Genomic DNA, 22,498 nt, shown 5'->3' with positions numbered 1-22,498 from the left:
ACAGCTCTGGTTCTCAAACCTTCAGGACCTAACTACGCAATCCCCAATTTGGTTGGGAACGGCGCCAGACTTTATCACCCTGGACCAGGGCAGACTCCATCACCCTGATGTGCAGACCCTGGCCCTCACAGCTTGCATATTGATTGGGTGATACTGGAGGACCTCGGCCTCCCAGAGGGAGTATCCTGTGACCTTCTGGAGTCCAGGAAACCATCCACCAGGAAGTCCTATAATCTGAAGTAGAAAAGGTTCTCCTTCTGGTATGAGAGTCACGATTTGGATCCCTTCTCTTGCTCCCCTCCTGCACTTCTGGGCTACCTGTTGTCCCTCTCTGCTCTGAGTACGGTCTGCAGACCATGTCAGTAAGGGTTCACCTCAGTGCAATAGAGGCATACCATAGCAGTTCGGATGGTCCCCCAATTTCCTGCTATCCACTTGTTGGCCGATTCATAGCCTCCCACTCGCGCCCCCCCCCCCCCCCCCCCGCCCGGTGGTCTCCTGGAATCTCAATGTGGTACTTTTGCAATTCATGAAGCCTCCGTTTGAGCCATTGTGCTCTTGTGATCTCAAGTACCTTTCATGGGAAATGGCCTTCTTTGTTGCGGACACATCGGCTCAAGGGTAGATGAGCTGCAAGCACTGGTGTCGTATTTATTTATTTATTTATTTTAGTTTTTATATACCGATGTTCCTGTATAATATACATATCACACCGGTTTACAGGGAAATAAAACTGTCGCCTCATGGGCGGTTTACATTGAAACAAAATAACATAGCATAAAGGAACTTAGAGGAGCTTACAGAGAAACAATCATGTCTAGTTAAATTACGATAACGAACTATTCAGAAACCTATGTACACGACAGGATGGTGAGTCAAAGTCTATACAGATATTGTATTCTTCCGGCTCTTAGTTCTCCGGGAGTGCGAAAAACCAAGTCTTTAGCTTCTTTTTGAATGTAATATGGCAAGGTTCAAGGCGAAGGTCCGCCTTACACTAAGTTTTGTCATGACAGTGTGGTCCTATGGACACACCAAGTTCCTACCCAAGGTGGTTTTGCAATTTCATCTCAACCAGTCCATTTTTGCCACGACCTCACGCTTCACCGCGGTGAATGGCCTCTCCACATCTTAGATGCAAGAGGGCACTTGTATTCTACTTGGAACGGACAGCACCTCACCGCGCATCCACTCAGCTGTTCATTTCTTTTGATAAGAACAGATTGGAGTTGCGGTCTCAAACAGATGCTATCCCGCTGGCTGGCAGATTGCATCAGCAGGCGGGTTTACAGCTTGATGGCCACATCAGAGCCCACTCTGTCCAGGTTATGTCTGTTTTGGTGGCTCACTTGCGTGAGGTTCCCATTCATGAGATCTGCATTGCGGCACACTTTTGCCTCACATTACTGCCTGGATAAAGACTGCCAACAGGACAGTTGTTTTGGACAGTCCATTCTCCACAACCTCTTCCAGCCAAGAAAACCCAACTGTCTCCTCCGTGGGCCCGATCCTTGGGTGCAGGCCTGCTCCTCTTTTGCTGCAGCTACAGTTTTTGTGCACGTTGGCACCTTGTTCTTTGCAGCCCATGTTTGGAGAGGCCTGGAGCTACTTAATCACCCATGTGTGAGGACTACCATCCTGCTTGTCCTTGGAGAAAGCAGAGTTACTTACCTGTAACAGGTGTTCTCCAAGGACAGCAGGATGTTAGTCCTCACAAAACCCACCCCACAGAGTTGGGTTTTCTCTGTTTTCTTTTTTTGCGTACTCTGTGTTATAAGACTGAAGAGGGGCCCCGCAAGGTTAGCGGCATGCTGGGCATTCTCAGTATGCATGTCAAAGTTTCTAGAAACTTTGACAAAAGTATTCTGTGTCGTGCTCCATCTGATGATGTCACCTATGTGTAAGGGCTAACATCTTGCTGTCCTTGGAGAACACCTGTTACAGGTAAGCAACTCTGCTTTCCATAGTGTAGACAGATGGACTTGGCATCCTGCCCATGGCTGCCCAAGAACGGTGCCAAGGAATCGCCCGTGAAATGAATATCGATTCCAAGAGATTATGGGTAAGCCATTGCCCAGTTCCTAGATCAGGGCATCTATAATCTTGCTGGGATTCAGTGTTTGGCTGAGTATAGTTACTGTTATCCGTTTTTAGTCAAGTTGGTTTTAATCAAGTTTTAATCAGGTTTTAATCAGGTTTTTCAATAGTTTGTTCACAATGACTTTTGAAGAGAATACTCAAGGGCTGAGGTCACTGCAGTGTATATCTGGGGTGACATGAGCTTTAAAACCTGACTCAGTCTCCATTTTCTAGCAAGGGAGCATATAACCCATTTGTACTGAGTCCATCTGTCTACACTGAGGAAAACAAAATTCAGGTAAATAATTTCTCCATTTGATTGCATCAAGTGGCAGTTCTGAACACTATAAAGATTTGGACTTTGTCCGTATTTTTATAAACGGCTGCCAGAATTGTACTGTGAGCCAAGAGCATCAATTGTAATTTAATTTGGGCTGAGAAATGAAGCAGGCATACCTAATTTTTTTTTCCTGTTAATTGCATTGCTTATGATGTCCTGGTTTCTTTGATTATCCTCTTGGGAGATTAGAGGCACAGTGGTGGCTAAGTGTGAACATTATATCCCACTATATACAGATGATGTCCTATGTTTTCTGGTGGATCCACAGAGCTCTTTACCAAGTCTTTGGACAGTTGGAATGAATTTTATAGGTTAAAAAAAACATATTGAATCAGTATTACATAACTGGGTCAAATCTCTGAAAATTTATGTAGGCTGTACATTGTTATATATCTAGGCATTCTTACATCCCATGTCAATCTCTTCGTTTTTGAATCTCTACCTTTTGCTTAAAATATTCACCAGAAAGGTAGCAGCCTGAGAGAGGTTATGTATTAGTTGGCTGGGCAGGATTCATGCTGTAAAAATGAACTGGTTGCCCAATCTGATATACATGGTTTCTATAATGATCATTGATTCCACAAGTTTTTCTGGAAACTAAATATTCTGTGAAGACAAAGTAATTGCCAGTTATTTATTTATTTATTTATTTTTAATTTTTATATACCGGAATTCCTGTATGCAATACAAATCAGTCCGGTTTACAAGTAACGAAAAGGTTGCCCTGGTCTGGTAGATTAGACTGGAGTTTTTTTACATAGAACATAGAACAATAACAATCAACTATTGAACATTATTACAAGGAACAGTGAAAGTAACAATAGTATTTAACAAACATATAATATTATTATAACATTATTCGTGTTCACGTTTTACAAGGAACTTTGGTAGCGTAAATAGTCTGCAAGTAATCGGTTAAATAATATAATAGTTTCACCCAGCAGTTACGCTGCTGGGTGAAACTACTATGCTGATCCCAGAATTATTTTCCAGAGCTTTCTTTTAAGAGCCAGAAATCCCCTTTGAGCATATCTTTTCCCAGTCTGCATCAACCTACATTCTTTTCAATATGCTGTGTGTTCTGCTGTGTATTGTCCGAAAGCAGAAATGTGGCATTTTTTTCTAAGATAGTATACTTTAGAGTCCTTTTGCCTTCTCTTCTAGAGCCTAATTAGGTTTTTCAGTTTGCTTGTCATTTTCTTCAAACTATCAGTAGACCTTTTAGCTGTGGTCTCCAACTGGCTCTCTGAGTTTTTTTCTCTCTCCAACTGTCTTTCTTCATCATTGTTTTTCCTTCTGATTTTGCATTATCCAACAAGGTCTGTGGCTTGAAGTATTGCTAGAACTGCAGGCAAAAAACGTCAGTCACCCGCTATAGGTATCTTTGAAAGGATCACCATGTTACCCACTGCAGCATTTGCTTTAGGATGTTGCTGAGGGCCATTAAGATCTACAAATAAGACTATTTCACCTGGAGGACTTGAAGTAGTTGTCTGAATCCATTGATTTGGCACCAAAGATGTCAAATAAGCCCAAGGATCATGAGACTGCTCCAGCTGCTGGAGCCTCAGAGATGCTAAAACATATCAGTGCCTTCAAAGCTTAAAAGGTGGGCCCAGTGAAAAAAGTACATCTCACTCAAATAGCTCATGCCAAGCAGATGCTAAAACATATCAGTGCCTTCAAAGCTTAAAAGGTGGGCCCAGTGAAAAAAGTACATCTCACTCAAATAGCTCATGCCAAGCAGTGGGCTCCATGTGTTCGAGCGCCCAGATAAGGGGGAATGGCTAGAAGGAAATGTTGAAAGAGAAGGTCCATCAAAATCGATTCCCCTTCAATGCACGGCTCTGAAATCTAGAGATCCTGCTGTAAGACCATGAAAGTGGAAGTGAATGGAGGATATCAGCCTCAGCAACAAAAATAAAGTAAAAAAAAACAAAACACCATAAACTAAATGTTAAAAAAAAAAAAAAAAAAGGATGTAAAAAAATTTCAAAATGTCCAAAATTGACTATCAAAATGTGTCCAATTTCCCTCTGCAACAGAGTGATCTTAGTAAATCCTTTAAGGTAGGATCTTAATGTCTCTCTTCCCCAGACGCAAGACATGACACAAAGTCACAGTCTAGGCTCTTTTTCACGTAAAACTCCAAACTTCATAGTTTACTCTTCAGTTCAGTGCCTTAAATTGGAAGGCTTTTCAATCAGTAAGATACAAATATAAATACAGGCTAACTGGCTTCCAGTAATGCAACTCAGCCTTACTTTCCTAATCGGCCAAGGTTCTCAGCTTCCTTCTCAGCTGGGTGCCTCCAGCTCCCTTAAAGAAACCCTCAGAGAGCCACGAGCCACAGCCACCCTTTGTATCTTGTCTACATAATGATATTCTGGTCCTATTCCTCTCCAACATTTTAGTAGTTTCTTATAATCCAGTTGTTAATTTCCCCAGTCACCTTCAGCTAGGTCTTAGACTACAAACACCATCAGACTTTTCCCAGTTCTGACAAACACCATCAGACTTTTCCCAGTTCTGATCTAATTTCCTCTCTGGGCTTCCATAAACTCTCTAAAGCTTCTGCTTGAAGGAAAGTGCCTGAACGTCTGGGAAACATGCTTAGTTTTCTAGAGCCCTACTAAAAATGGCTTCATCACAACAGATTGGTACTGAGTATTGAAATATGAGCTAATTTTTCTTTGCAGATCATCTCCTGATCGTTTCCCCTCACACTTTAAATATAAAGATCATGTGATTCCTATTAAATCACAAGGCAGAAATATTGGAATTATTGTAGATGCCTCTCTTTCAAAGCTTCTGTCTCATCAGTCTTCATGAAACTAAGGATGTTGAGCAGGCTTAAACTGCTATTAAATTTGCACTTCTTGGCATTGAATTGCAGCTGCCAAATCTTCAAACACACTTCAATTTTTCTTAAATCATTTTTCATTCTCTCTACTGCTTCAGGCGTGTCCACTCTGTTGCAAATCTTAGTATCATCCTCAAAAAGGCAAATTTTTCTTTCTAACCCCTCCACAATATCGCTCAAGAAGATATTGAACAGAACCAGTGCTGAAACCGATCCTTGAGGCACTGCACTTAACACCATTCTCTCATCAGAGAGGGTTCCATTTACCATTACACATTGTTTTCCTGTCAGCCAGTTAGTAATCCTCTCCACTACCGTGGTGCCCACACCCAAGCTTCTCATTTTATTCAGATAAAATGTTTCCCAACTGGTGTGCCACGATTGACCTGCAGGTATGCCATGAGAAGAGCCGGGTATGAAAAGACAAGGCACTAATAGTCTTCCATTTTTCTCCCTTCCTAGCCTATAGGATATCCTCCTGCCAGCAGAGGGTGCCAGAGAACAGCATCTGTCTGCTGCTGCTGCTGCTGCTTCCCTCTCTGCTAGCTCTCTTGCAAAACATGCTGGGCTTGTGCTGTTACTATTGCAGAGGCAAGCCAGCAGAGGAGGAAGCAGCAGGTAAGTGATGCACAGACTTGTGCTGGCTGCCAAGGGATGTGGGAGGAGGGAAAGATGAATGGCATCATAGGGTGTGGGGGAGAGGGAAAGTGACGCCAGGGAGATTAGGGGGAGGGAAGGTAATGGTGGCAGGGGATGGGAAAGAGGGAAGGTGATGATGACAAGGGCTAGACTGGGGCTGGGTGGCTGGAGAAGGAAGGTGATGATATACCAGAGGGGTAGAAGGAAAGGGAAGGGGGGAGAGGAGTGACGTCACCGGTGTGAATGGCAGGGTGAACGAGGGCTCTCGCTCCCCACAGCCTACTATCCATTACAATCTTCCTCAGCTGCGATATATTTTAGCCTGTCAGGTTACCCGTCGTGAGCGCTATAGCCTCCGATGTCCCAACGAAAAAAACTTGCCGATCTACGCCGATTTTCTTACAAAAAACAAGGACTAGAAGTGGCGAGCCTTGTAAATATGGCGACCGTGGAGGAAAACGAACCGGGGAGTCCACTCTCTGAGGAAGTGACGCCGTTTGACGATGACTTACCTTCCAGGACGGAATTAAAACGCTGGTTTACAGAGCTTCGTCAAGATCTTCGACAGGACCTACAAGATTATAAAAAGGACATTGTTGCATCGATCGAGGAGATGAAGGAGGACATATCAGAAAATGGCCGCCGGATTTTCGAGGCAGAGACTAAAACTGAAGCCTGCGCTGAGGATATTAAAACGCTGCAAGCCGACCGGCGAAGTCTAACCCTTGAACTCGAGTCCCTTGCTGACAAGGTGGAGGACTTAGAAAACCGCTCGCGTCGCCAGAACCTTCGTTTCAGAGGGGTACCCGAAACTCCGGAGTACGTGGATTGTATGGCCACCATTGAGAAAATCAGTCTCATGCTTCTGGACTCGCTAGACCGGCCCGCAACGGAGGACTCCAGTGCTTTACACATTAAAATAGACAGAGCACATCGTGCATTGGGCAATCAACAATCTGACCGGCCCCGGGACATTATTGTTAAATACCACGACTATGTTACCAAAGAGAGGATCGCTATGGCGGCCCGAAAGCGAATGGAATGGACCTGGGAGAATCATAAAATTATGATTTTTGCGGACTTAGCACCATCAACCATAAGGAAGAGGCAAGATCTGAAATCTGTCACGGAGGCTCTGCGAAAGGACAATGTTAAATATCGCTGGACCTTTCCGTTTGGCTTGGCCTTCACCTTGCAAGGTAATTTTCATAAGATTAAAACGGCACATGAGGGAGCGGCCATTTTGCAAGCAGCGGGCTATTCCGGCTTCGAGGCAGCGTTGCAGCGAGGTCCGACGACAGGCCAACGTACTGAGGCCCCCAAATGGCAGCGAGTTGCCAAGGGAGGACGAAGGTTACGCCGCATGCCGGATCAGGCGCGATCCCCTCCTAAGAATACTTGATTCTCAGGTTTTCATGTGAGTGTCCTGGACTTGTTGTGGCCGTGAGTTTCGTGCCTTTGACCTTCACGGGACAATGTGCAGTTGCGAACCTCTTTTGAGAGTTCATGGCTGCGAAGTTTATCGACGGGTAGCAGGGTATATGCTACACTCATAAAGGAAGATTGTTTTAATATATAGTTTCATCAATGTCTGATGTTAAATGGTTGTGTGGGGGGGGAGGGGGCTAGACACACGATGGCCGATTCCTCTCTGTTCATGGTGAATGGTTCCCCACAGAGGGTTCCGTTTGGATGGGTATTTTGGGTAATAGGGGTTGTTCTGGGTGATTTGAGTTATAAGCTGCTGCTGTGGAATGGGGAATATATTCGAGGCGTGAAGGTAGCCCTGCTGGCGCTCTTAAGTGTTCATGGTTTCCTGGCCTCCATAGCCCTACTGATAGCCACCACCTCCCTGACCATAGGTATCTGCTCTAATACGGATTGCGCTGTCCCACGTTGTGTCCAGAATGCTTGACATAAAAATATTGTCCCTTAATGTTAAGGGACTCAATTCCCATCGTAAACGCCAATTCCTGTTTAGTGAACTGAACAGACAGCAGTCCACCATTGCCTTTATTCAGGAGTCCCATCTAAAGCGCAGGTACGAACACACGATGAAACATGCGAATTTTCCCCATCAGTTCTGGGCCGCCTGTAACAAAAGCAATAAATATACTGGTGTGGGCATTCTCATTCACAGGGATATCATTTTTGAACAGAAAGCTTTTATACATGATCCAGAGGGCCGTTATGTTATTGTAGTGCTCCGGATCGGTGATGGGCTCTATACCCTGGTGAATGTCTACGCCCCCAATGCCAACCAAGGGGAATTTCTCTGTACTCTTGAGCGTAAAATGGAAACCTGCATTGAGGGGTGTCTCATTGTAGGAGGTGATCTTAATCTGACTTTTAATCCGCATATGGATAACTCCAAGGGGACTAGGCTACCTACAGGCAAGGACAGGAAACTCTTTAAACGATTTCTCACTAATCTGGGGCTTTTAGATGCCTGGCGTATCCATAATCCCTCATCCAGGAATTACACTTATTTTTCCAGAGTGCACCACACGTATTCCCGAATTGATTTCCTCTTAGTAGAGAAATCTCTTATTAACCAGGTCACAGATACCTTTATAGATGCTATAACATGGTCTGATCATGCTCCCATTGGTCTAACGTTGCAAATATTGAATTATGACCGAGGCGTGCAATACTGGAAACTAAATGATAGTTTATTGGAGGATGAGTTTTTCTCTAAAGCCCTGAGGGGTCACATTGAGGACTATTTGCAGCGAAATGATAATCCTGACACCACACCTTTGAATATATGGGAATGCCTAAAAGCGGTCACCAGGGGTTTACTAATTGCGAGGGCCACATATGTGAAAAAAACAAAGAATGCTGAAAAAGCACGCTTGCTCCGCCAGATTACCGAATTGCAATTGGCGCATAAACAATCCGGCTCCAAAAAAACACTTGCACGTATGGATCAATGCCGCCGGCAATTGGAGGCTCTGGAAGTAGCAGACATTGCCTATCGCTTAGAAAGGGTTCGGCAGATCCATTATGAAGGGGGGAATAAAGCTGGGAGACAATTAGCCCAAAAATTGAAAAAGCAGTGGTCTGCCAATACCATTATTAAAATCAAAGATGAGTCTGGGACTATACTGACTAAAACCAGGGATATTCGGCAGCGCTTTCTGCATTTCTATCAAGCACTGTATGCTACAAATAGGGACATACAGGATGATCAGATCCAGCAATATTTGCGGGATATTCCTCTGCCTCAATTAACGCTTGCTCAGCAGGCTCTATTGGATAAAGAGATTGATGGAGCCGAGATAACCTGGGCCATCAAGAGCTTAAAAAAAGGCAAGTCCCCTGGCTTGGATGGCTTTACGGCTACCTTTTATAAAAAGTATGCGGAGACCCTGACACCTTTGCTGGTCCGATTGTTTAATTCTCTGAGATCTGCAGGGTCTCTATCGGAGGTCTCCAACACTGCCGGTATCACTATATTGGCGAAACCAGGCAGGGACCCTACGCTTTGTGGCTCCTATCGGCCAATCTCCTTAATTAATCTGGACTTAAAACTGCTGGCGAAGATACTTGCTTATAGACTTAATGCTATACTACCTGGTCTCATACACCTTGACCAAGCTGGTTTCATTCCTGGTCGTATGGCCTCAGATAATGTGCGAAAGACCATTGCTGCTATCCGGTGGGCACGGCAGAGAGCAGTACCTAGCCTCCTGCTGGCGGTTGACGCGGAGAAGGCCTTTGACTATGTTCATTGGTCCTTCCTATTTCACACTCTAAAGGCCTTTAAGATAGGGGATTACTTTTTGGGTTGGATAAAAAAACTGTATGCTGCCCCTCGGGCGAGTTTGAAGGTGAATGGGGGCTACACTGATACTTTTCCGATAGGTAGAGGCACCCGGCAGGGGTGCCCACTTTCCCCCCTTCTTTTTGCTTTATTCTTGGAACCCTTTATGACGAAAATAAGATATAATCCACACATTTCGGGTGTCACAGTGGGTGATTTCTCATCTAAACTATCACTTTTTGCTGATGACATTCTGTTCACCCTCACAGACCCCCATCAATCGCTCCCTGCTATTAGCCAAGAGTTGCTGGACTTTGGAAAGGTGTCGGGATTTCAACTCAATTGGGAAAAGTCGGAATTATTGAATATTTCAGCCCCCGCTCATATGGTGGATCAGCTCAAGCGAGCTCATCCTTTCCGATGGGCAGCTACAAAAATTAAATATTTGGGTATACAGCTTGGAGCTGGGGAGGACCTATTTCAATTAAACTATCCACCGCTAATGGATAAAATTTATCAAAACTTGGAAGAATGGGACCGTTATCACATTTCCTGGGTGGGAAGGATTGCGGTCCTAAAAATTAATATCCTCCCCAGACTGCTCTATTTATTTCAGACACTCCCCCTAGCACTTCCCTCTCAGTTGCTAGAAAAGTGGCAGAGGCGGTTATTGAAATTTATTTGGAAGGGAAAACAGCCGAGAGTATCCAGAAAAGTATTATATCGCCCAAAATTACAAGGGGGCCTTGGTGTCCCTAACCTACATTGGTACCATGCGGCGGCGCACCTTAAAGCTGTTGTTGATTGGCACAAGAGGGAGAGACAGCCACTATGGGTTCGCCTGGAACAGGCAGTGTTGGGGACTATGCCCCTAGCAGCCTTGCTGTGGCAACCTAAAAATACGTGGGCTGGGTCACCTGAGCTTCCGGAGACAGTCCGGAGTACCTATACGGTCTGGTCCCACTGGAGGAATGTGTTGGTAGGGGATCGAGCTTCATATCATAGCACTTATTTATTTCACAATACCTCTTTTTCCCCGGGCCAACAGTCCATGGTCCTCCGCAGATGGCGGGAGAGAGGAATATTTCAATTAGCTCATGTCTGGGAACCGGGTGGACTGATACCCTTTGCTACACTCAGATCTAGACATCACTTGCTTGAAACGGATCTGTTTCATTACCTTCAGGTTCGCCATTTCTGCCAGACAAAGGCTATACACCTAGAATTGTCCAAGGGCATTCCGGATTTTGAAGGTCTATGTCGGCAAGCTGATAAAATGGATAAAATTATCTCCCGCATCTACAGGATGTTAATGGGGAAACCTATTTACACTTATGTGCACTTACGTGCTTGGGAGCGGGACTTACCTGATACATTCTCAGAAAATGATTGGCTGGAGGTCTTCCAATACATGGGGAGGGGGCTCATCTCCGCTGGGCACATAGAGAATGGGTACAAATTATTGTATAGATGGCATATCACCCCAGTGAAGCTTCATCCTATGTACCCTAATAAGCCGGCGCAGTGTTGGAAACAATGTGGAGCAGAGGGAACATTTTTGCATATGTGGTGGGCCTGCCCTAATATACAATCCGTATGGTCACAGGTATCGAACTGGCTAGAGACCATCTCACACTCGCCTATAGCCCTCACTGTAGTACAAGCTTTACTGTTTGTGAATCTACAAGGTGATAATAGGGCGCTAATGCGATTTATTAAATATGTGGTGGTGGCCTCAAGGTGTGTTATTGCTCGCCTCTGGAAGGAGAGCAGGGTACCATCACTGGCAGAGATACAGGCTCAGGTTCATACTATGTATACACTGGGCAAGATAACGGCATATAGACATCAGTGTATGCAGGGCTTTTCAAAGACATGGGCGCTTTACGAACAATGGTTGGCTGGACAGGCATCTTAAAAGGGAACCTTACCTGGCCCGAGAGCTTTGACCTGTAGTTGTGGTCCCTATACTATCATTGAACACCATTCCTTTCACTAGTAGAGCAGCTCCTGATTAACCCAGAGGGTGGGGTGGGGGGGAGGGGCGGGGGGGGGGGAAGGGTTCATAATGCTGTATGGTCCAATGACTGCTTAACTATGTCACTGGTATTATCCGGCGGTATTGACTGTTTTACTGTTACAGTTAGACACATACGAGTCGGTTTTAGTTCGTTTATTGATGTGTATTATTTACATTTGTTATACAGATAGCATTCTTAATTACTGTTCTAACTGGTTGTAACGATGACTTTGTACCAATGGTTCTGTATCAATGCTGTCACTTACAATATGGCAATAAAAATTATTAATAATAAAAAAAAAAAGAAGGAAAGGGAAGGGAAGAAGGTGATAATGGAGAGGGAAGGGAAGAAGGTGATAATGCCAGGGGAGAGAGAAGATTAAGATGATGGTGGAGGGAAGGGAAGAGAAAGTGGGGATGATTCCAGGGGCTGGAAGGAGAAGGTGGTGATGCTAGGGGTGGAGGGAGAAAGAAGGGAAGAAGGTGATGATGCCAGGGGAGAGGCAAGGGGAGAGGCAAGATAAGGTAGTGATGAGGCCAGAAGGAGAGGAAAGGGGAGAGAAGGCAGTGATGCCAGAGGAGAGAGAAGATTTGGTGGTGATAATGCCAGTGGGTGGAGGAAGAGGGGTTGGGGCAGAGAGAAGGAAACAAGGTGAAGCAGGAGAAAGGACAGGAGAAGGTGGTGATGATGCTATAAAACGGTGAAGGGAGAGGGGAGAGAAGGTGGTGGTGATGCCATATTGGTGGAGGGAGAGGGACAATGATGATGCCAGGGTGTGGGGGGGAGAGAGAAGGGAAGTGAAAGTGATGTCAGGGGAAAGGAAAAGGTGATTCCAGGATGGTAGGGAAAAAGGAAGGGAGGATAAGTTGATGATGATGCTAGGGATTTGAAGGAAGAGAAGAAAAGATGATGTGCCAGGAGTGGGGGGAAAAAGAAAGGGAGGGTGATAGCAAGAGGGAGAGGGAAGGTAATGAATGCCACAGGTGGGATGACAGGAAAGAGAAAATGATTGAAAACTTGGTGGTGTGCCATGATGAAATGAACTCTGTGCGATGTGCCACGACACAAAAAAGCTTGGGAAACACTGGTGTAGAGTTGTGTTGGGATGGTTCACCCCCTCGCTTCCCCCCCCCCTCTCCCCTGTCCCCTCCCTTTTATACTCATCCCATCTCTACCCCTCACACCTCTTTCACCTTCCTCTTTTCATTGTCACCCTTGTTTTCTTAGTTTCATCTCTCCCCTCTCTCATACTTTTCCCTCCTTCATTCTTAATGTTAAACCATCTCCTCTCTCCACTCCCCTCTGTCTCCTCTCCCTTTAGCCCTTTCCCTTCACTCACTCTCCAACCACCAGCTGCCTCTTGATTTTCCACTGGAGGAGCCTGGTTTCCCTGCCAGCAGCTTTTTCCGGAGCCATAATCCTCTGGCACTTCTCTCACTGGTGGGGCCTGGCCTCCCCACCAGTGGCTGTTTCTGGTGCTACAATCCTCTAGCACTCCCTTGTTGGTAATATGTAGGAAACCCCAGCAGCCTTTGTGTTGCTGCTGCAGTGGCACTTAAAAAAAAAAAAAAATACCCAAAAAAACAAAAACTAAACCCCTACTGCTCTACCCCCCCCCCCCCCACACACATACACACACACACAAAGAGTAAAAGAAAAAAAAAAACGTATTCGTGGGGCTGGATTTGGCCACTGGAAGGTAAAGTAAAGTATGTTGGGCAGGAAAACCAAACTCTGTGCTGTATCCGGCCCGCGGATCGTAGTTTGGGGACTCCAGGTTTAGGCAATTAGTGACAAATATTTCATTCTTGCCTATAATGGGGACTAACGGACTAACCTATGCAAAGAATGGGTATTTATGCTATTTATAAGTGTTAATTTTTGCTGTTTTATGGAACTTTGATTTAATTAATTTTTTTATGCTTTTAGAATCTATTTTGAGCTATGATTCTATACTCTACTTTTGTTTATTTGATGTATATAAAACCATGTCTCATCAGCTGTATCTTTGTTCTAAACAACCTTCAATGCAATTTAGAGTAGATATTTTGGATAACGTAGATAAATACAGATCTGAGTACTGGAATATCTGTTATGAAATCCTAAATTTAAAAACGTGATTAACCTTTTTATAGATCAATGACAAATCAATGTACTTCTCTTACTTTGTTAATTCGTATTATGTAAACAGATATGATGTGAAAACAAATTCCGGTATAGAAAAAACTCTAAATAAATTTATTTAAGTTCTTTTAATATACCGATGCTCAAGACAAGTCTTATCGAACCGGTTTACAATGAACAAGGGGAGAAACCAATTAACAGCAGGCGTAGAAAAAAGTTACAATAAAACAGGGAGTGGAAACTTGGTCATTAGAAAATGAGGGATAGATTAAACAGTAAAAAAACAGTAAGAAACAGTGAAATAACAATGAGTAGAGAGCTGTTGATTAGGTAGTAAAGCTTGTACACATAAATACAACACGTGATTGTTTCATTTTGCACACTTTGTTTTAAAGGACCATTATGGTGGGATAGTTTGAAAACTGACGTACAGCACTTTCTGTAACCAGAGTAGATTTTAATTGAGTTATTTTTTAAGTGATTGAAAAGAATGCTCAGTGTGCTGACCATGAGACAAATTTGAAACATCTTTTCTCTGCCACAGCAAGCCCTCGATGAGCGCACATTGCAACATAAGTATCATCCCCAGGGCCCAGCTCTAGGCTAACCAGTGCCCTGTATAAAAACTGAAATTGGCACCCTTATCCTCCTTCCTTCAGCGACAGCAGCTGTGGCATAGTGCTCCAGTACAGCATCCCCTTCTTTTTCTAGCACCATTACCCTCTTGACCCCCTCTTTGTCCTCCTGCTTACATGATGTGGAAGGGTATGGGGTTAGTGGGTGCCAGCATAGTGATGCCCCCTCATACCTGGTGCCATGTGTGTCTGCACGGATTTGCACACTCCAAAAGCCAGTTTTGATCATTCCCAAATGGAAAGAAACTCAGATGTGATATTTTCTATCATTTTACTTTCGTATGCTGTACTTAATGAAAAGTCATTTAACTTTTTTTTTGTTGTTGTTCAGTTACATTCATCTCAGATAATGAGAGCTTCAATCCCTCATTGTGGGAAGAACAGAGGAAGCAACGTGCTCAGGTGGCATTTGAATGTGATGAAGACAAAGATGAAAGGGAAGCACCGCCTCGGGTCAGTATTTTTTTCATTTCAATTGCTGAATCCTTTTATCAGCTTATGTGGGTAGATTTTAAATTGAATTAACATAGAACAGTTGATCAATAATTCTAATTTTTTTCTGTTACTTTAGGGTTGCCTTTTTGAGTGGTGGTTGCTGTGTTCAGCATTACAGATAATGTCAAGTTCCTGATGATTCATCATGAAGGCTCTTGTAGCTTGAGTTTTGATGCATTAATGATAGGTCATGCCTCATTTCCTAAACTTGTGGCTAGCTGGTGATATTTTCACACCTCAATAACATTGTCAATTCCAAATGCATGTGAAGTCATAATAATACAACTACATGCCTCGTTGCTTTTAATAAATTGATTTCTGAAGGCTGTGAAAAAATATTTTAGAAAATTAGTTTTTATATTGTAAGCTGAGTTCTCAGGTAATCAGTTAGATTCTTGTGTTCGCTCTGGCAGTTGCATAATGCTGTAATATGAGCCCTCAGTCATGGATGATGCTATGGGAAGGACTGCAAAATCTGGGCCTTCCCGAGGAATTCCCCAATCCCTGTGTGCGATGGGTTGTGTAGCAGTGGCAGGAACATCTGTGGGAGTGCATCAGTCCTCCTCTTTCTCTCACCCCTCTGGCTCTTCTAACCCCCACCTTGATCTTGGCTTGCTAGGAAGAGGAGGCGCATAGTGGCAATGCAGCACTTTAGACCTCTTCCTCCTTCTCTTGCCAAGCCCCCAGTGTTGTGCTTTGAACAGCTAAGTACTCCTGCACAATTCAAAATGTGATGTTAGGGGCCTGGCAACAGAGGAGCAGGATGCAGCCTGAAGTGCTGCATTGCTGTTGTGCGCCTCCTCTTCCTAGCAAGCTGAGATGAATGTGGAGGGGAGAGGAGGACTGATGCACTGCCCTATCCTAGATGTTCCTGCCAATGCTACTTGTGCATGAATCCAGGCAGATGAGAAGGATACGGCCTGAGACTTTGCACTGCTGCTCTGTGAGGTAGACAGGATGGGGTGGGGGGGGCAAGATTGAGTGAGGTGTCAGAAAGGAAAGAGTTGGGGGATCTCACGGGGTGTGTGTGGGGAGAGGGAGGTGTGCCACGGAGTGGGAGATTGCAGGGGTTGTGGGAAGAGGGAGAATGAGTGATAGATGCCAGTGGAGGTTGAATGTGAAGGAGTGGAGATCTCTGCTTATGAGGAAAGGGAAAGTAAATGAGGGGTGCCAGAAGGGGGGTTGGAGGAGAGGATCTCAGGAGGGAGAATCTTGAGGGGTGCCAGTGAGGGGGGACGATTGGAGGGGATTAGGTGAGTGAAGGATGTGGGGGAGGCATGAAGAGAAGAAAAGGGTGAGTGAGGTGATCAGAGTGGAAGCAGGGCAAGCAGTGAGGGAGGGGGATCAGCTGTGCTATGGGAGGTGTGAGGTAAGCGGAGGAGCTGTGCAGTGTGAATGAAGAGATTGGAGGTGGGAGTATTGAGAGAGAGAGTGAGAGGACTATAGGGGCATAGGATGTGAGTGAGGGGACTGATGGGAGTGTGAAGTAGGGGGGAGGAATAATGTGAGTGGATTATTAGTGCCTTTCCTGACCCTTGATCACTATTCTCCCTCCCCTTATCCGATCCTTTTTCATGTAACTTTTTTGAGATCCTCTTTCAGTCTCCAGATCTCTTCCTTTTCCTCTCTCATCCCCCTCCAGCACCAAACACTGATCCATTTTCCTCTAAGAAAGAACTAAATAAATTTACTGGACACAGAAATGTCAAAAAATTACTTTTTAAAGTTGCCTTGCTGCCTCAGCAGCCACCAAACAGCACTTTTCAGTGCTACCTTAAAGGTGATTTTTCGTCAGACAGTCTTCCAAGAAAAAAGCCTCAGTACGTGGGTTTAAAGACACTGTTTGTTGAAGAAAAGTATCCATTCCAGATGGACACAAACTCTACCACCACTGCTTGAGTCCAGACCATGACCAAGCGAATTGTAACAATTGCAGTTGGATGAACCCATGAACACAATGGTCGAGGGCCTGGAAAATGGAGGAACTTCATAAGTTTATAGAAGTCACAGTAAGTCCTTTTCCCAAATCGCAGCCTTGTCTGCCTTGTAAAATCTCCACCATCGGTAGAACAGGTTGAATCCTTGAGGTCGAATAAACATAGCCATGCATCGAAGAAACAATGCACCACTCCATGGAACCACTGGTGCATTGGGCACCAAAGAAGCAAAGAGGATTAAGTACATTGTCACTGTTGATTCACAAAGGTGCATCGATGCTGCCTGTGCACGAATCTTTGAAACATTCCTGTACAGAAAAATTACTTCTCCGTGTTTCTTTGGACATGGTGTTCTGTGTCCCTTGGTTTCTCCTGTTCTCCCCACCCTTGTTATTTGTAACTTTAAATTTCTCTGTAAACCGATATGATGTATATAAAAACCTGTAAAATAAATAAATAATCATTGACAACTTTCCCCATTCAGCCATTAGAAGCACTAATGCATTGTACTGCAAATCTTCCTACGTAACTATATGCTGGTTGTCAGTGGAGCAGAAGGGGGTATGATCCCTCTTCCACCACAAAATTACTAGAGCACATTTGCCAATGAAATTGCTGTAACAAAGGTCTGCTTCTAGAAACACCAAATTGTATTGGACTCTGGTGCCTTTTATTTCCAGTTGGCCACCAGTAGAAATTTTACAGAGCCCAGATGTGCAACATTCCATTCTAGTATCAGAAGATGTTCCATAATATACACCAGTTCAGAGGGCATGTCATCCACTTGATCCAAGTAGTGGAGCTGGTGAAAGATTTCTTTACTTAGTGGTTAAGGATAAGGAGGGTCCATTCAACCTTTCCTTTCTATGATATCCTCTCTGTTTCAAAGAGAAGGAGTTCCAGAATCCCCAATACACATGGATTCACCATCAGAATCCTCCCAAGGGGTTTCTAGCCCAGAATGTTCACTTGCAGTAGACTGTACCACTCCAAGGAAATGCATCAGGAGTTCTTACCTCCAAGGCGATGGAGGAACCCTCCTCAGTCACCAGCTTCATCATTGGAGTCCTGGATGAGTGTTCCTGCAGCTCTAGGCTCCAAAGAGGGATTGACAGCAATTACCTTTGTCACCCCCCCCCCCCCCCCCCCAAAAAAAGAAAAAACTTGTATCTCCTGGAAGTCTTTTCCTTCTTCTGGACATACTAGGAAAAGCTCTTAGAGTACATTTATAAAAGGGCAAAGACCGCCCTGCAGACATCTTGGGCATCTTTCAGGTTCTGGAAGCTCCAGCAAATCCAGCAGCAATCCAGGTTCATCATATCCTGCAAGATTTACAAATGAAAATGTGGCAAAATCCCATTTCCTCTGCTCCAATAGCAACAAAACGTGACCTCATGTAAGAGGGTTCAAAAATCCCCAGGCTTCGGAATAGTATAACTACCTCATCAGTCAGTATTGATAGAATCATCTGTTAAAAGTGAAGAAAACAAGAATATATTTAAATACGCCGCCAAGGAAAGATCCCAGGTTGCTGGACAATTGTGGCAAAAAGAGGCTACTAAGCTCCATGCTTAATGTACAGATCACTGCTCATCAGTTCTATATACTTCATTATTTACATGACTGTAGGTGAAAACTGAAGCCATTTCTTCTAGCAGATGATGGCAGAATCACATACCCTCAGCCACTATTTGATGCCAAAGAGTGTATCACCATTTTCTTCAATCTGTGTACAAAGCATTCGACACCACCTCATGCTGCTCATCAAACTCCATTTCAGCTCATCACAAGGAGCTGGTTGAGAGCAAGTACCCTATGCCAAGATGTCCACGAAACGTTGGCGGATGTGCCCTGCCTCTGTTGATAACCTCTTTGGAGATAAGCTGAGGGAATCAACGGCTTAGACTAAGGAACAACACGTGACAGTTCAGTCCCTCTCCACAGGGCCAGAACAGCAGACTTCTGCAAGACGTCTTTTCCACACTTTTCAAAGACCTTATTTCCAGAAATGCCCCTTCCAGCAATTCTAGCACTACCCGATGCTGTCCCTACTTCTGCAATGACAACTTTCAACTCACGATCGACAGGGTGAATGCTGTCAATCTAAAGCAGCATGACAGGTCTAGCATAAGCCTGAGCCAAGTTTTTGTCTACTCTTCAGACTCAGCAACTATCCTCTCCAGTAGGGTCTACTGGATCTACTACTATCTAGAAGAATAGTGCAAGATGACCAAAGACGTCTGGGTTCTCAAGATTGTGGAGTCTAGATACTGCTTGCATTTGTCCTGGCTCCCTGCACTTTCTCTTTGCTTAGCCTTCAAGACAGGTTCCATCTCAAGCAACACAGCTCCACCTGGAAGTGGTCTCTCCTAGAACAGTGGGCAGTAGAACTGGTTCCTCCCCATCCCTATTGCTAAGGATTCTACTTATGCTATTTCTTCATCTCCAAGAAATCTGGGGCTCAGAGACCAATCCTGGATTTAAGAAGCCTTAACAAGTATATACTTGAGAAATGCCCAGAGAGTTTGAGCTCAGTCTGAAGGAAGGAAAGCGCTCTCCTGCAGAGAATCTGTCCATGTCCCAATGAACTTGATTTTCTGGGAATGGAATTAGTTGATTTCTCAAAATTAACAAGGAAACCCAGTGACTTTAAGAGACCTATCAATTTCTCCAGGGAGGTTAGAACTCCTCCTTGGGAATTAGCGGTTATAAGCCAGTTATCCAGATAAGGGAAGATCTGGATGCCCTGCTACTATAGCTAGGCATTTGGTTAATACTCACAAAGGTCCAAGGGGGGAGCACTTTGTATTGATAATGAGAAGAATCTACCATAAAATGTAAGTATGGGAATGTGAGCTTAAGTATCTTTTAGAATCAAAGACACAGATATGCAATACCAAAACACCACCAGAGGCCGTGGCTTAACAATAGTGATAGTACATCCCATTATATATATATGTAACCTCTGGGCTGATAGTCCCAGACTTAAGGGCCCAGTTAATATATTATTTTTATGGGGTGACCTGAATGAGGTAAATCAAGTAGCTCCCAAAAAGCGATGGCAGCGTTTTAACCAGAGCAGTACTGAAACTAACAAGGAGCAAGATGACAGTAAAACTAAGGAAGAACAATTGGATAGTCCCTTTGGTGGACTGGATTCCAGTGACCCTTCTCTCAGGCCTTCCATTCCTTTAGAGTTGGAAGAGAGCGAAAAAGCACTCAGCACTGTAAGAGTCACATAGACGTAAGTGGCCAAGCGTTGAATATATTTGATAAGTTGGGCGGTGATGCAATGCATGAGGAGTTGGAGCCCTCCAAGCACACTACATAGAAACATAGAAACATAGAAATGACGGCAGAAGAAGACCGAATGGCCCATCCAGTCTGCCCAGCAAGCCTCACACATTTTTTCTCTCATTCTTATCTGTTTCTCTTAGCTCCTTATTCTATTCCCCTTCCACCCCCACCATTAATGTAGAGAGCAGTGATGGAACTGCTCTCTACATATCTTGTACCTGAGTACTTGGTACAAGATACTGCCTGTCTTCACCACTTTCACAAGGAGGCATATGATACCCTCTCTGTAAAGTAAGGTTTTTGTAGATTATTCCAAAGTCTACCTCCTCTCGCCTTCATCCCATGACCCCTTCTTTTAGAGCCTATTTTCTTTTGAAAGAGCCCTGCAAATTCTTCCTTGATTGAACCACTTAAGGGTCTGTTTAGTCCATCTACCCCATTGGTAGCTTTTCTTATATAGGCTCTTAGGCTGCAAGAAATGAGGCCTCTTTATGCGATTAAAGTTGTTTCTTCCTCTGTTGATCTCACTTATAACCACATGATTATTTATAATAATCAAGTTCATTTTTAAACACCTTTCCTTGGTCTGCTTGACCCCTCTTTAATTTCTATCCTATTTCCCCCCTTGTTCCTTTTCTCCCTGTTATTTGTAACTTTATTTTCCTTTCCAATGTTATTTTCCCCGTTCATTGTAAACTGATGTGATATGCAAATGAATGTCGGTATATAAAAGTTCTAAATAAATAAAATGTATATCATAGCCTACCCTACTCCGAACTTTGGAGGATGCGGGTAATATTTCAAATACATTTAGAGGTCAGAAAACAGGCCATGGCAAAGAGCTTATTTAGGTTGATCAACTGAATATTTTAAATGCTATTCTGAGATAAAATAATCTCAAACCTTGGGAGAATAACACTTAATAGGCAAGTAATATGCATATGAGGCATTTGGAGTTGGTTGGGCTCAGAACCATGAAATATATTAGCCTTATTATAATATGCATAATGTTTGTGTAAGCCTTTTTGGACATGCGTAATCACTCCAATTAATTTTGATCCCATACAGAAAAAAGCAAAGGAAGCACAGGAGAATATTCCACTAATGTTAGTTCTAACTAAGGGCTAGAAGGTAAAAAGGTTAGCCTACACTTCAGTAACCTATTTCATTTGGATACTCTCTCCAACCCAGCTCCATCTGTATTTTATATGCTTTTAGTCTCTATGAGGGTTATTATCTGTACAGTATGAGACTGCAGTACCAGAGGTGACCACAAGGTGCCAGTATATCAGATTCAGTGGCTATTTAGGAAAACCTGGTATTTTTCAAGTGGAGGCTCAAGAAACATGCATGAATTGAACTCATTTTCTTAAACACTACTTGGCAAGAAAAAATGTCACCTGTCTTAACTTTTGACCTTTACATAATTTATTACATGTTTTTATTACATATAAATAATACATTTCTTCCCTCTTAAACACACAATAATGATGATTGATCTCCAAGGGGAAATTATCCCAAATGTTGATCTCGTGTTGTCTGAATTATCTCATTTTCAAGAAATTTGGAATCTGATAATCTGGCTGAGGAATGTCTTCTGTCATTTTTCTTTATACTGAGAATGTTCCCAATTTCAGTAGTTAAGTTCTCTGATAGTTCTTACCACATGCCACTTAATGCAATTAGAAAAAAATCATGTACATTAAATATTTATATTCACAATTAATAACCTGAATTATGTTGTGGATAAATGTGTTGTCTTTAATTTCAGATTTTGCCATTGATTCTGCGTATTTACAATACAAATCACATCTGGAGTAACTTTCTCCTTTTGGCAGTCTGTTCAAGTGACTGTGATATAATTTAACTTATAAGTACTTTCTTCAAAAAGTCTTTGATAACCATTTACTTAAATCTTCAGATAATAAAATATCACAGTGCCTGTCCCAATTTTTTAAAGTTTTTTGTTAAATACTTTGAATTGTCAGTTTCGTACTCCTTTTTTATTTATAAAATTAACTTGTAGTAATTGATCTGTTTTGGGAGATGTCACTACCTAATATGTCTAATCTTTTAAAATGGTCTTTCATTTCTTTTAGTTCATATTCTAAATTAAGAAAGTTTTGTCTAAAATTCAGTAACTAACCCTAAGGAATTCTTGTGACTCACAACTGTCTGCTAGCAATAAGGAATTTACTGCTATAAGATAATATATACTGTACTAGCAACTCTACCTGTTCTACGCCTGGCGGCAAGCCTTTTTATTGGCATATCTGCTCTTGTTTTGAGCAGAATTTCCCTA

General features: G+C 43.4%; 1 protein-coding gene across 5 annotated transcripts in view; it reads left to right on the top strand.

Annotated features, from left to right (window-relative positions):
• ERBIN (erbb2 interacting protein) overlaps window positions 1-22,498 on the top strand; it is a 716,810-nt gene that overhangs the window by 512,881 nt on the left and 181,431 nt on the right. For all 5 annotated transcript variants that reach the window (XM_029576039.1, XM_029576020.1, XM_029576010.1 and 2 more), the window contains one exon: window positions 14,799-14,920. In XM_029576039.1, coding sequence (XP_029431899.1) covers window positions 14,799-14,920 — 122 coding nt within the window. The remainder of the gene's footprint in view (window positions 1-14,798; window positions 14,921-22,498) is intronic.

This window comes from Rhinatrema bivittatum, chromosome 1 (genome assembly GCF_901001135.1).
Source record: "Rhinatrema bivittatum chromosome 1, aRhiBiv1.1, whole genome shotgun sequence".
Taxonomy (NCBI): domain Eukaryota; kingdom Metazoa; phylum Chordata; class Amphibia; order Gymnophiona; family Rhinatrematidae; genus Rhinatrema; species Rhinatrema bivittatum.
This window is presented reverse-complemented; position numbering and strand designations above follow the sequence as displayed.